General features: G+C 41.2%; 1 protein-coding gene across 2 annotated transcripts in view; it reads right to left on the bottom strand.

The window, feature by feature from the left end:
- The window catches only part of stab1 (stabilin 1), a 335,483-nt gene that overhangs the window by 299,179 nt on the left and 21,295 nt on the right, over positions 1-15,009 (bottom strand). For both annotated transcript variants that reach the window (XM_084317601.1, XM_084317602.1), the window contains exons 8-13: positions 13,924-14,111; positions 9,680-9,816; positions 8,938-9,065; positions 5,700-5,776; positions 4,605-4,727; positions 3,552-3,686 (exon numbers count right to left, since the gene is read on the bottom strand). In XM_084317601.1, the coding sequence (XP_084173727.1) occupies positions 3,552-3,686; positions 4,605-4,727; positions 5,700-5,776; positions 8,938-9,065; positions 9,680-9,816; positions 13,924-14,111 (788 nt within the window). The remainder of the gene's footprint in view (positions 1-3,551; positions 3,687-4,604; positions 4,728-5,699; positions 5,777-8,937; positions 9,066-9,679; positions 9,817-13,923; positions 14,112-15,009) is intronic.

The raw sequence follows: 15,009 nt of genomic DNA, 5'->3' as shown, positions 1-15,009 counted from the left end.
ACAAGAAGAACCGTTTCTACCCACAGTTAATCCGCTCATCACTGGACTCAAATGCTGCTACAATGCTCTGCCACTTTACTGCACCCTCTTGCATCAATATAATGTGCCATTATTTTTAACTTGTCGAATGTGTACTTATTTAAATTGAAATTTAGTGGCACTTTTTTTAATTCCTTTATTCCGTGGAGCATAAGGAGAGTAAGAATTCCATTGTACTTGTTGCATATGGCAAATAAAACGATGTGAATTTGAATCTGAATCGGTCTCTCTCTCCCTCAGTGTACAGAGATGAAACTAAAATGAGAATGAGCTGGTCTCTCTCTCTCTTTCTCTCTCTCTCTGTCTCTCTCTCCCTCAGTGTACAGAGATGAGACTAAGCTGCTCTCTCTGTCTCTCTCTCCCTCAGTGTACAGAGATGAGACTAAGCTGCTCTCTCTGTCTCTCTCTCCCTCAGTGTACAGAGATGAGACTAAGCTGCTCTCTCTGTCTCTCTCTCCCTCAGTGTACAGAGATGAGACTAAGCTGCTCTCTCTGTCTCTCTCTCCCTCAGTGTACAGAGATGAGACTAAACTGCTCTCTCTCTCTGTCTCTCTCTCCCTCAGTGTACAGAGATGAGACTAAGCTGCTCTCTCTGTCTCTCTCTCCCTCAGTGTACAGAGATGAGACTAAAATGAGAAGGAGCTGGTCTCTCTTATATTATCTACTACAATTCGTATGACTTAAATTACTTTCAGACAGCAACAGAAAAATAAATGTAATTCTCTCTCACTCTCGTTCACTTTCTAATAAACTTCATTCTCTCTCTCACTTTCTAATAAACGTCATTCTCTCTCTCACTAACTTGTTCACTTTCTAATAAACTTAATTCTCTCTCTCACTCTCATTCACTTCCTAATAAACTTCATTCTCTCTCACTCTCATTCACTTTCTAATAAACTTCATTCTCTCTCTTCAAGTTTCAAGTTTCAAGTTTCTTTAATAGTTGTCATACAGAAGTACAGAATACTTTTATACTCTCACTCTCATTAACTTTCTAATAAACTTCATTCTCTCACTCTCATTCACTTTCTAATAAACATAATTCTCTCTCTCACTCTCTCGTTCACTTTCTAATACACGTCATTCTCTCACTCTCATTCACTTTCTAATAAACGTCATTCTCTCTCACTCTTTCTAATAAACTTCATTATCTCACTCTCATTCACTTTCTAATAAACATAATTCTCTCTCTCACTCTCTCGTTCACTTTCTAATAAACTTCATTCTGTCTCACTCTCATTCATGTTCTAATAAACTTCATTATCTCTCTTGTTCACTTTCTAATAAACGTAATTCTTTCTCTCACTCTCATTCACTTTCTAATAAACGTCATTATCTCACTCTCATTCACTTTCTAATAAACTTCATTCTCTCACTCTCATTCACTTTCTAATAAATGTCATTCTCTCACTGTCATTCACTTTCTAATAAATGTCATTCTCTCACTATCATTCACTTTCTAATAAACTTCATTCTCTCTCACTCTTGTTCACTTTCTAATAAACATCATTCTCTCTCTCACTCTCGTTCACTTTCTAATAAACGGCATTCTCTCTCACTCTTTCATTCACTTTATAATAAACTTCATTCTCTCTCACTCTCTCATGATCACTTTCTAATAAACTACATTCTCTCTCACTCTCATTCACTTTCTAATAAACTTCATTCTCTCTCTCTTGTTCACTTTCTAATAAACGTCATTATATCACTCTCATTCACTTTCTAATACACATCATTCTCTCACTCTCATTCACTTTCTAATAAACTTCATTCTCTCTCACTCTTGTTCACTTTCTAATAAACATCATTCTCTCTCTCACTCTCATTCACTTTCTAATAAACGTCATCCTCTCTCACTCTCATTCACTTCCTAATAAACTTAATTCTCTCTCTCTTGTTCACTTTCTAATAAACTTCATTCTCTCACTCTCATTCACTTTCTAATAAACTTCATTCTCTCTCACTCTCTCATGATCACTTTCTAATAAACGTCATTCTCTCTCACTCTCTCATGATCACTTTCTAATAAACTTCATTCTCTCTCTCACTCTCTGGTTCACTTTCTAATAAACTTCATTCTCTCTCTCACTCTCTGGTTCACTTTCTAATAAACTTCATTCTCTCTCTCACTCTCTCATTCACTTTCTTTCTCATTTGCTTTCTCACCTTATGCCTCCCTCTCTATCCCTCCTCTCTGTCTCTCTCTGTCTCTCTCTGTCTTTCTGTCTCTCTTTCTCTGTCTCTCTCTCTCTCTCTCTCTGTGTCTCCGTCTCTCTTTCTCTCTCTGTTGCCGTTAGTTCTCCAGCTGCTGGCAGCAGTCCAACTGCTGTGCCTGGTGGCCACTGGTACGGAGGACCGGCTGGGGGCGTTTAGTGGTCGGGGGGGTTTGGGTCTGTGGCTGAACGTGCTTCTCATCTTGACTAGCTGATCGTAGAGAGGGTGGGAGGGGTTCTCCAGGATAGTGACCAGCTTCCTTCTAGTCCCCCTCTCTGCCACCACCTCTAGTCTGACCAGCTCGACTCCCACCACGGAGCTAGCCTTCCTCACCAGCTTGTTCAGTTTGTTGGTGTCCCTTGAGCTGATGTAGCCCCCCCCCCCCCCCCCCCCCCCCCCCCCCAGCATACAACAGCTAAGAAAAGGACGCTGGCCACTACAGACTGGTAAAACTATTTGAATCTAATCTAATCTAATCTAATCTAATATCTAATCTAATCTAATCTAATCTAATCTAATCTAATCTAATCTAATCTAATCTAAATACACAACTGTGGAGGAAATTAGCCGGAGCCAAGGATGTACTCGGCCAAATAGACTTGGTTAATTCCATGATTTATTAACTCGAACAGAGTACCAAAATACAAGTAGTTAGTCAAGAGACAAGGCCAGGATACCCCAGAGCGCTCCTAGAATAATGTTAACGTAGACCTCTACATCAGGTGACCAGGTAGGAAAGAGATGATGGGGTCGTGGAGGGGCTGGAGAAGGGGTTGGAGGGAAAAGGGGTGACAGGATGTTGAAGCAAATAAGATCCCAGGCTAACAATAGATCATTTTTAGTGCTGTCAATAGATTAAAATAAATGAACTAATTAATCTCACAATTTTCTGTAATTAATCTAGATTAATCTAGATTAAAAATAGTATTTTTCTACTTAAGACCGAAGCTTGTAACAGATATTTACTTGAGTAAAATCATGGAATTAATGTAAAATCAACACAAAGAAAGTATATTTAGATTCAAAGATTCATAGCTTTCTTTGAATACAGTTTCTCTCCTCTGAAATGCAAATGTTCAACAAAACCTCAGCTAGACCTCTTTCTTATATCCGAACAAGCAAATATACTGCTGAAAATTCAGAACGTTGGAGATTTTTCACTCCATAGATTAATCTAGATTAATTTATTTTAATGCTTTAAATAATTTAAATTAATCTCCAAAGTTAAAGCATACATTTTTACATCCCTAATTATTTTACAGTAGTTATGTGTGCAATGTTACTTTTCTTTACCCCACCTGTTCATCCCGGGGACTGTCGGGAAGTGTGTTTGTGATTGGCTGGTCGATGATGTGGATGATGCCATTGGCTGCTGGGATGTCTTCCTGGACCACTGTGTACAGTTTGCTCGGGTCATCCATTAAGATGAATTGCTGCCAATTAAAAAGGTCACAATATAAACCCATGTATTCCTCATTTAAACTGATGGGATCATCTAGCCTCAGGCTAATCATTTAGCTTATAGTTAGCAGCACTGTTTGGTTTCAATGAGGAATGCTAACTTTGTTAACAAGCTCTTATATATATACAAGTTACAATTCTGAATTGACATGAGTGCCAAAACTGAAATATTTTGATGTGGAAAGTATTATTATTTTGCAGGTAATCAGTAATAATTTCTTATAAAATATTCAGCTTCAGAGAGTTTTGTCTGTAACCAAGCAACACCTTTCTGGAACAAGATGTTTTGAGTTAATGTTATTAGAAATTAACAAAATGACGACTCTTAAAAGTAACATGATAAACAACATATATAAACTAATGTGATAAACAAACAATATATATAAAGTAACATGATAAACAAACAATATATATGAAGTAACTTGAAAAACTAACAATATATATATAAAGTAAATTGTTAAACTAACAATATTTATAAAGTACTGTAACATGATAAACTAACAATCTATATAAAGTAACATGATAAACGAACTATATCTAAAGTACATTTTTGCATTTCAACCTGTTGCATGTTGTCGTCGTATGTAGTTTGCACTGTATTTAGAAACACAAATCTTTTGTCTTGATAGAGAAGCTAACAAGCTAACCATTAGCTTGTGAATGTCGGCCACCTTGGCTAGCAAGCTATCTACAATGCTAAGCTAACATCATATCAAGCTGACAAGCTGAAACCACATATTATGCGGTGGACACGGTTGTATATTTCATGAACTGATTGTACATACGACAATATATTGATGTTCTAATTTTCAAATGCAAATGGGAACTGAATGTAGTTTATTATGTTAGTTGATAGGGTTGGATTAGCATCACATTACTGTAGTTCTCACTTTGTTTCCTTTGCCCCTGGCTCTGGCTCCGCCCAGCATGTTGAAGTCCCGCCCCTCCAGGTCCCGGTAGAGATGCTGGCCAAGAACCAAGTGGTTCTTACATATTAACTCCTCATTCACACCCTGCTGGAGCCAACACACGCACACACATGCGCACGCACACATGCACGCACACACACACACACACACACACACACACACACACACACACACACACACACACACACACACACACACACACACACACACACACACACACACACACACACACACACACACACACACACACACACACACACACACACACACACACACACACACACACACACACACACACACACACACACACACACAGAGGATCTCTCTCAGGTTGAGTGGTTTTACTTTTTAGCACAAACTGTGCAATCGAACAACAGACAGACAGGTATAGACAGACAGACAGACAGACAGACAGACAGACAGACAGACAGACAGACAGACAGACAGACAGACAGACAGACAGACAGACAGACAGACAGGTATACATACAGAAAGGTATACAGACAGACAAACGGGTATACAGACAGGTATACAGACAGACAGACAGACAGACATACAGACAGACAGACAGACAGACAGACAGACAGACAGACAGACAGACAGACAGACAGACAGACAGACAGGCAGGCAGGCAGACAGACAGACAGACAGACGACAGACAGACAGACAGACAGACAGACAGACAGACAGACAGACAGACAGACAGACAAACGGGTATACAGACAGACAGACAGACAGACAGACAGACAGACAGACAGACAGACAGACAGACAGACAGACAGACAGACAGACAGACAGACAGACAGACAGACAGACAGACAGACAGACAGACAGACAGACAGACAGGCAGGCAGACAGACAGACAGACAGGTATACATACAGAAAGGTATACAGACAGACAAACGGGTATACAGACAGGTATACAGACAGGTATACAGACAGGTATACAGACAGACAGGTATACAGACAGACAGGTATACATACAGAAAGGTATACAGACAGACAGGTAGACAGACAGACAGGTATACAGACAGACAGGTGAACAGATGTACATACTGAAAGAGGAGTTGTTATCAGTGGTATGAACGCAGTGAAGGGACCATTACGACTCAGCGGCAGCTGGTAGCCTCGCTCTGAAACACAAACAAGTACAAAAACGAGTCAATAGGAGGTCAGTCTACAGACACTATGGATGGAAACTTCAACTGACTATGATTCATGTAAACGTAATAACCAGCCAACAAGCCTAAGAACAGAAAAACTACCTGCCATGACAGCCCATTCCCCCGTTACCAAACAGTATTTGTTTATTTGTTTATTTTGGATCCCCATTAGTCTTCACCATATAGTGAAGACTACTCTTCCTGGGGTCCAGACATATACAAATATAACATTAAACATTATCCAGCACACAATTATCTAAAAAGCATCACATAAAACTGTATTTAAAAAATCCTAATATCCTTAACATCGACTGTATTATAAGATATACAATATTACAAATATTGCAAAATACACCATTACAAAGTGCATATTATAAAATACAAAATTACATTCAAATCAGTATACTAAAAATCTGTATTAAAATCAGTATACATTACATTTACATTTACATTTAGTCATTTAGCTGACGCTTTTATCCAAAGCGACTTACAAGTTCTGTACGACAAGACAGCAAGAAGGGTACAACTCTATCAGCTGAGTAACAATGTTCATCAAAGTGTTGCATGTTACAGTGTAGGTTAGTTTATTAGGACAAGTGCAGTGTAAGGTTAGTCAGGGTTAGATTTTCTTTTTAATTATTTCAGATAATGGTTGAAGAAGTGCGTCTTTAGTCGACGGCGAAATATTGGACGGGATTCGGCTGTCCTAACTGGGGTGGGTAGTTCATTCCACCATTGTGGGGCAAGGACTGAGAATAGGTGACTTCTCTTTGATGACCCTCCCGGAGCTTGGATAGGAGTAGGTCTGAGGCGGCCAGAAGATGCAGAGCGTAGGGGTCTTGAGGGTGTGTAGTTAGAGACCATTGACCGGAGGTAGGCGGGAGCGGTTCCCTTTGCCGCACGGTATGCTAGGTCGAGGGCCTTGAAGCGGATACGTGCAGCAATGGTGCAGGTCCCTAAGAAGTGGGGTGACATGGGCCGTCTTCGGTAGGTTTGAGATCAGGCGGGCCGCTGCGTTTTGAATGAGTTGAAGAAGCTTGGTGGCAGTGGCCGGGAGGCCAGCTAGCAGTGCGTTGCAGTAGTCGAGGCGGGAGATGACTGTTGATTGGACGAGGAGTTGGGTGGCTTCTTTTGTCAGAATCAGTATAGAATCAGTTTATTATTTCCCTTGATGTACTTCTTAAATCTGTATTTACTTGATGCTGTGCTATTTTGTGGAAGCCTGTTCAAGTATGATATAGCTCTATAAATGACTGTTGGTGTATGTATGGTATGTGTATGGTGGTATTTCCGGTGTTATGGTGGTCTGTCTGTCTGTCTGTCTGTATGTCTGTCTGTCTGTCTGTCTGTCTGTCTGTGTCTGTCTGTGTCTGTCTGTCTGTCTGTCTGTCTGTCTGTCTGTCTGTCTGTCTGTCTGTCTGTCTGTCTGTCTGTCTGTCTGTCTGTCTGTCTGTCTGTCTGATCCAATTTGGATGACTTAGCACTTAGCATATACAGTAGCACATAGCTGACAGCTGGCAAATAATATGAATTAATATATTAGTAATAATAATATATATGTATGGTTTTATTTCGAGTGACAGTGGCTCGGGAGGTAGAGCGGTCGCCTGGTAATCGGAAGGTTTCCGGTTCGATTCCCGCTCCTCCCGGGAAGCGTGTGAAAGAGTCCTTGAGCAAGACACTTATTTGCCCCTAATTGCTCCCGATGAGCAGGTCGGCATCTTGCATGGTCGCCTCCGCCATCGGTGTGTGAATGTGTGAATGTGAGGAACAAAATTCTAAAGAGCTTTGGATAAAAGCTGTTAAATAAATGCACCATTTACCATTTACCATTTTTATCTCAATAAGATGTTATACAGTATGTATAAGATGTAATATATCTATGGTTTTAACTCAATAAGATGTAATATATATATGTATGGTTTTAATTCAATAAGATGTCATATATATATGTATGGTTTTACTTCAATACAATGTAATATATATCTCTGGTTTTATCTCAATAAGATGTAATATGTATGGTTTTAAGTCAATAAGATGTAATATACAGTATGTATGGTTTTACTGTAACTCGATAAGATGTAATATATATATAATGTATGGTTTTACTTCACTAAGATGTATATGTATGGTTTTAACTGGGACCTTTGAGATGCATTGGGGTGCTGTGGGGGTTGTGGTGGGTTCTTCATGCGGGGGTCCCTGGGCTGTCGGTGGGTTGGGGGAGTTCAGTGGTGGGGACTGGCCGGGGTCCGTCGGGACACTGGAGGCTGGTGTTCGGCACTGGGGGGGGTTTGGTTGGAGCCTATGGCTTCGGCTGGGTCTTTCCCGGATCTCTCCTGGAGTTGGGTGCTGGTCTCTTGCGTGTGCTTTGATGGATTTTGGTTGGTTTTCATCGTTGGGCTCCCTCGGTTCGCTAGCATTTTGGGGATTGCTTGCGTGCGGGGCTCGCTGCAGCTTCTGCTGTGTTCCGGGGTGTCCCGGGGCCCAGGGGTCGTCTCGGACCGTCCGTGGTGCTGCATCATGTCTTCTCATTTGGCCGCTGTTGTGTCTGTCTGCTCGAGTGTTTGGAGTCGTGGCTCCGTTGGCGAGGCTGCGGGTCCTGGGGCACATCACCTGGCATTCCTCCGTGGAGTTTGGGGGCAGGGCGTGGGGTTCGCTGGTTTCCTCGTGGTGGTGAGGTCGCCGGGACCAGGGGAGATGGGGCAGCCCGTGGGGGTGGCATTCCCGTCGCCGTGCATGGCGGTGTGAGTGGCACGCGGGCTGTTTGTGTTTTCCTTTGGTCATGGCGTGCTTTATCAGGGGGTGTATCTTGGATGGGGATGTGGTGAGGGTTGATGTGTGGGGTGTTTGGGGGACTGGCTCACATGCCTTCGAGCAACATTGTACTTATTGTACTTATTTTATGCCTGTTCTTATGTCTGCAATTTATGTATTGTTTTTATTCTGTCAACTGTATGCTGATTTTATTGCCGTATGTTAATTTTATACTAATTGCTGTGGGGCACTCTGGACTGCGGTCCATGTGTGAAAAGTGCTATATAGATAAGAGTTATTCATATTTATTATTATTATTATATTGTAAAAAATGTATGCCTAAAAAGTATATATATATATATGTATGGTTTTACCAAACAGTGCGATGGCTTCAGTTAGCTTTCCTCTCTGGGCTCCTGTACTATCTAGCTCCATGATGCGCTGCATCAGGTCTCCATAGCAACGCCTGCCATCACCAATCTGCCCTGCCTTACACACACACCTGACAGAGAGAGAGAGAGAGAGAGAGAGAGAGAGAGAGAGAGAGAGAGAGAGAGAGATACAGAATGTAAACCTTTACATGGTGACACAGCAAAATAAATGCATCCTTTTGAATGATAAGATCTGATAGAGACAGAGAGAAAGGATGGGAGAGAGCTAATATTAATTGAGAGTGCAAGAGAGAGAGGGAGAGGGAGAGATAGAGAGAGATGGAAATAGGGAGAGGGAGGTAGAGAGAGAGGAAGAGAGGGAGGGAGAAAGATGGAGGGAGAGAGAAGGAGGGAGAGAGAGGGATAGTGTGAGGGAGAGAAGGAGGGAGAGAGAGGGAGGGAGAGAGAGGAAGAGTGCAAGGGAGGAGGGATAGGAGAGAGAGAGAGATGGAAAGACAGACAGACAGACAGACAGACAGACAGACAGACAGACAGACAGACAGACAGACAGACAGACAGACAGACAGACAGACAGACAGACAGACAGACAGACAGACAGACAGACAGACAGATGACACAGACAGACAGACGGTCAGTCAGACAGACAGACAAATGGATAGATAGACAGACAGACAGATAGTTAGTATGACAGACAGACAGTAGACACAGAGTGTGTGTATAATACCCTGGTTTTCCATCCAGGCCAGTTTGACAGACAGCTGTAGAGTCGCAGGTGTCCAATAAGCAGGCTGACACCAACACACAGCCTGACGAGGGGGTGTCGCCCACTGGCGCCATGCCAACCATACACTCACAGCTGGACTGGGGGGGGAGACACAAACCATAGAAATAGAATCAATAGAAAGAACACCCACTGGCTTCCCATGGTAATCTCCCTCAGCACACCTACCACAACAGAGTGAGAAATCACATGATCATGTTTTCCAGTAACCTTGCACAGCAGCTGGCTTCACGAGACCGCGAGATGATGCGATCATGCAACCATGCGATCGTGTGAACATGCGATCATGCAAGAGTCCATCTCAGCAGACTTCATGTTTCCCCCAAGTATGTTTGTGTTGGCCCTATTCCAAACAGTTTCAAAGGACGACTTCCCAGATGCTTCTGCATAACAGACCATCAGGCGGGTCAGGTTAGTTTTTCACACGTTATCCGTATCTGTTATCTTACGATGCTGTAAGTGGTATTTTCTTGTTAAAATAAGTGGTCTACATGTTAAAATAATAGCTAAGAGGTGGCCAGTCTACCTGGACCACACAGAGTCAGGCACACAGACAACACAGGGCATGGCTAGGACACAATCTAGCATGAATCTACAGGTCATAAAAAACCCAATTTAGTGTCAAAATGTTCAGAACACCTTCAACTTGTCACATTCAGCCCAAACCTCTACACCTCTCATTGGGGTGAATGGAGACTGTGCTGCCTTGTATTACTCACATGACGACTTACAGTGAATGAGAAGGAATTGGTTAGTCTCCCTTTGAAATGTCTGATAATAATAATAATATTGTTGTTTGCATTCATTGATTTATTTTGCATTTATTAAAAATGTGTTGGACCTTATGGTGTTCTTGTTTTGTTTCTTGACTTATTGTTATGTTTCTTCTTGACTTGTTTAAAGAAGACGTGTCCGGCCCATGGGGACATTAACGTGTGTTGTCGGGCCTTACGAATAAATTTGATTTGATTTGATTTGATTTAATACACTTTATTATCTTATTATTAAGATATTTAGCACATTTCATACAAGAATTGCAGCCCAAACTCTCTCGACCTGAAGCCTAGTAAGCCTAATATCTCCCTTGGCCTGAAGCCTAGTGCTAATATCTCCCTTGGCCTGAAGCCTAGTGCTAATATCTCCCTTGGCCTGAAGCCTACTAAGCCTATTATTTCCCTTTCGCTATAGGCATTCCCCTTTTGGCTGACCGGTGGGCCTGGATTACAGACTGGGCATACCAGGCAAATGCCCCAGGGGTCCAGACCCCAGTTTTTCCAATTCAACTGGAATATGTGCCCATGCAAGCAGCCCTAGTATACTGTTTAAAGCACAATGGCACCCATTTGGTCACACATCCTTCATCAAAAAGACCTAGAAATTAGTATTACATGGCTGTTTATTTTTTAAAGGAAACCATGAACCATAAACCCATGAACCATGAGCCATGAACCATGAACCACGAGCCACGAGCCACGAGCCACGAGCATGTTATGTCTGTCCCCTGAGGGATGGGTGGGGAGCATAGCACTTTCTTGCTTAATCTGACGATGCTGACTGGAAGATGTTTGATTTAATCCGACCATGCTGACTGGAAGATGTTTGATTTAATCCGACCATGCTGACTGGAAGATGTTTGATTTAATCCAACCATGCTGACTGGAAGATGTTTGATTTAATCTGACCATGCTGACTGGAAGATGTTTGATTTAATCTGACCATGCTGACTGGAAGATGTTTGATTTAATCCGACCATGCTGACTGGAAGATGTTTGATTTCATCTGACCATGCTGACTGGAAGATGTTTGATTTCATCTGACCATGCTGACTGGAAGATGTTTGATTTAATCTGACCATGCTGACTGGAAGATGTTTGATTTAATCTGACGATGCTGACTGGAAGATGTTTGATTTAATCTGACCATGCTGACTGGAAGATGTTTGATTTAATCTGACGATGCTGACTGGAAGATGTTTGATTTCCCATGCAGGGGATATTGAACAGGTTTCTCTCTCTTTCTATTGTGTGGGTCAGTCTGATATTGTGGTGGTCAGTCTGATATTGTGGTGGTCTGTCTGATATTGTGGTGGTCAGTCTGATATTGTGGTGGTCTGTCTGATATTGTGGTGGTCAGTCTGATATTGTGGTGGTCTGTCTGATATTGTGGTGGTCAGTCTGATATTGTGGTGGTCTGTCTGATATTGTGGTGGTCTGTCTGATATTGTGGTGGGTTTGTTTGATATTGTGGTGGATTTGTTTGATATTGTGGTGGTCTGTCTGATATTGTGGTGGGTTTGTTTGATATTGTGGTGGTCTGTCTGATATTGTGGTGGGTTTGTTTGATATTGTGGTGGGTTTGTTTGATATTGTGGTGGGTTTGTTTGATATTGTGGTGGGTTTGTTTGATATTGTGGTGGATCTGTGTGGGTCAGTCTGATATTGTGGTGGGTGTAGTGGCTTCCACCTCGTCACGTCCCGTGGAGACTAATCAGGCGCAATGCGGAACAGCTGGACGCGTCCTGAGACAGAGGCACCTGCTGCATAAAAGACCTGACAACTCATCTCTCAGTGCTTGATCGTATACTGACCCTTGTGGTTATTGTAACTAAACGTCTCTTCAAGTCTTTCACATATGTTTCTCTCGTGTTTTGATTATTCCCGTTCTCCGTTGTTTGCTTTTTCCCGTGCTCGTTCTTGGACTAACGCTCGTTGTCTTCTTCTCTCTCCCCATCAAGGAACCGTACCTCCACCCCCGGAATTCCCCGCGTCACTACCCGTTCAATTCCCACTCATTCTTGCTCCCCTGGACTGGTTAGCACGTGTACGCACATGTAAACAACAGTCTCTACCATTTACATTTAACACCACCATCAGTTTTTTGCACGCTAGACACACGCACCCATACACATACTGTAATTGAAACACACACACATCTCATTCACATGGACCGTGGGCACACACACACTTCCCCCACTTAGGCCCCCGTTAATTTAGTACGTTTGATGATTTCTTTTACTTGTCCTTATTTATTATCATTATTGTCTGTCTCCTGTGTTTGTCTCTGTCCTGGGTTTCTGCCACACTTGACTCTCTTTAGTATTAGCATAACACAAACTAAGATAAATAAATGCTGCCTGGGGCTAGGGAGACTACCGCCAATGGCCCTAAAAGGCTCCACTAAACCGTCCCAACTAGTGGGGCCTTGGGCAGTCCGCCTTGGGCAGTCCACCTTGGGCAGTCCGCCTTGGGCAGTCCGCCTTGGGCAGTCCACCTTGGGCAGTCCGCCTTGGGCAGTCCGCCTTGGGCAGTCCGCCTTGGGCAGTCCGCCTTGGGCAGTCCGCCTTGGGCAGTCCACCTTGGGCAGTCCGCCTTGGGCAGTCCACCTTGGGATGTCCGCCTTGGGCTAACAGTGGGTATGTCTGATATTGTGGTGGATCTGTGAGGGTCCGTCTGATGTAGTGGTGGATCTGTTGTGGGTCAGTCTGATGTAGTGGTGGATCTGTGAGGGTCCGTCTGATGTAGTGGTGGATCTGTGTGGGTCCGTCTGATGTAGTGGTGGATCTGTGAGGGTCCGTCTGATGTAGTGGTGGATCTGTGAGGGTCCGTCTGATGTAGTGGTGGATCTGTGAGGGTCCGTCTGATGTAGTGGTGGATCTGTGAGGGTCCGTCTGATGTAGTGGTGGATCTGTGAGGGTCCGTCTGATGTAGTGGTGGATCTGTGAGGGTCCGTCTGATGTAGTGGTGGATCTGTGAGGGTCCGTCTGATGTAGTGGTGGATCTGTGAGGGTCCGTCTGATGTAGTGGTGGTGGATCTGTGGTGGGTCCGTCTGATGTAGTGGTGGATCTGTGAGGGGTCAGTCTGATGTAGTGGTGGATCTGTGAGGGTCAGTCTGATGTAGTGGTGGATCTGTGAGGGTCAGTCTGATGTAGTGGTGGATCTGTGAGGGTCAGTCTGATGTAGTGGTGGATCTGTGGTGGGTCCGTCTGATGTAGTGGTGGTGGATCTGTGGTGGGTCAGTCTGATGTAGTGGTGGATCTGTGGTGGGTCCGTCTGATGTAGTGGTGGATCTGTGTGGGTCAGTCTGATGTAGTGGTGGATCTGTGTGGGTCCGTCTGATGTAGTGGTGGATCTGTGTGGGTAGTACTGTAGTAACATGAAGTTAAAGCCAAGGTTATACTGTAGCTCACCATGTTAGGGCTTTTGAAGACACAGACAGTAGAGTTGACGGGACAATCTCCATTGTTGACAGAGCAAGGGTTGATGGGGACGCAGATCCTGCCGTCTCCATCGTAGCCTTTCTGACAGACACACTTCACCTTTCCCCCCGACACTGAGCAGTCCGCATTCACATGGCAGTCTCTGGCCACACACACACCTGGGCAGGAGACAGACACACACACACACGTCTATGTTACAATATGACACATTTCTTGGAGTATCAATTGGCATCGTGAATGAGAAATGCAATAGTGACTGTCCTGTCATGGTCTCATTTATGAGAAGAACGCCCTTTTGCACTATACCTCCAGACATGTTTAAAGGTAATAATAATAATAATAATAATAATAATAATAATAATAATAATAATAATAATAATAATAATAATAATAATAATAATAATAATAATAATAATAATAATAATAATAATAATAATAATAATAATAATAATAATAATAATAATAATAATAATAATAATAATAATAATAATAATAATAATAATAATAATAATAATAATAATAATAATAATAATAATAATAATAATAATAATAATAATAATAATAATAATAATAATAATAATAATAATAATAATAATAATAATAATAATAATAATAATAATAATAATAATAATAATAATAATAATAATAATAATAATAATAATAATAATAATAATAATAATAATAATAATAATAATAATAATAATAATAATAATAATAATAATAATAATAATAATAATAATAATAATAATAATAATAATAATAATAATAATAATAATAATAATAATAATAATAATAATAATAATAATAATAATAATAATAATAATAATAATAATAATAATAATAATAATAATAATAATAATAATAATAATAATAATAATAATAATAATAATAATAATAATAATAATAATAATAATAATAATAATAATAATAATAATAATAATAATAATAATAATAATAATAATAATAATAATAATAATAATAATAATAATAATAATAATAATAATAATAATAATAATAATAATAATAATAATAATAATAATAATAATAATAATAATA

Source organism: Notolepis coatsorum (assembly GCF_963971535.1).
Source record: "Notolepis coatsorum genome assembly, chromosome: 6".
NCBI lineage: Eukaryota > Metazoa > Chordata > Actinopteri > Aulopiformes > Paralepididae > Notolepis > Notolepis coatsorum.
Note: the sequence above shows the minus strand (reverse complement) of the source record. Positions and strands in the feature narration are given on the sequence as shown.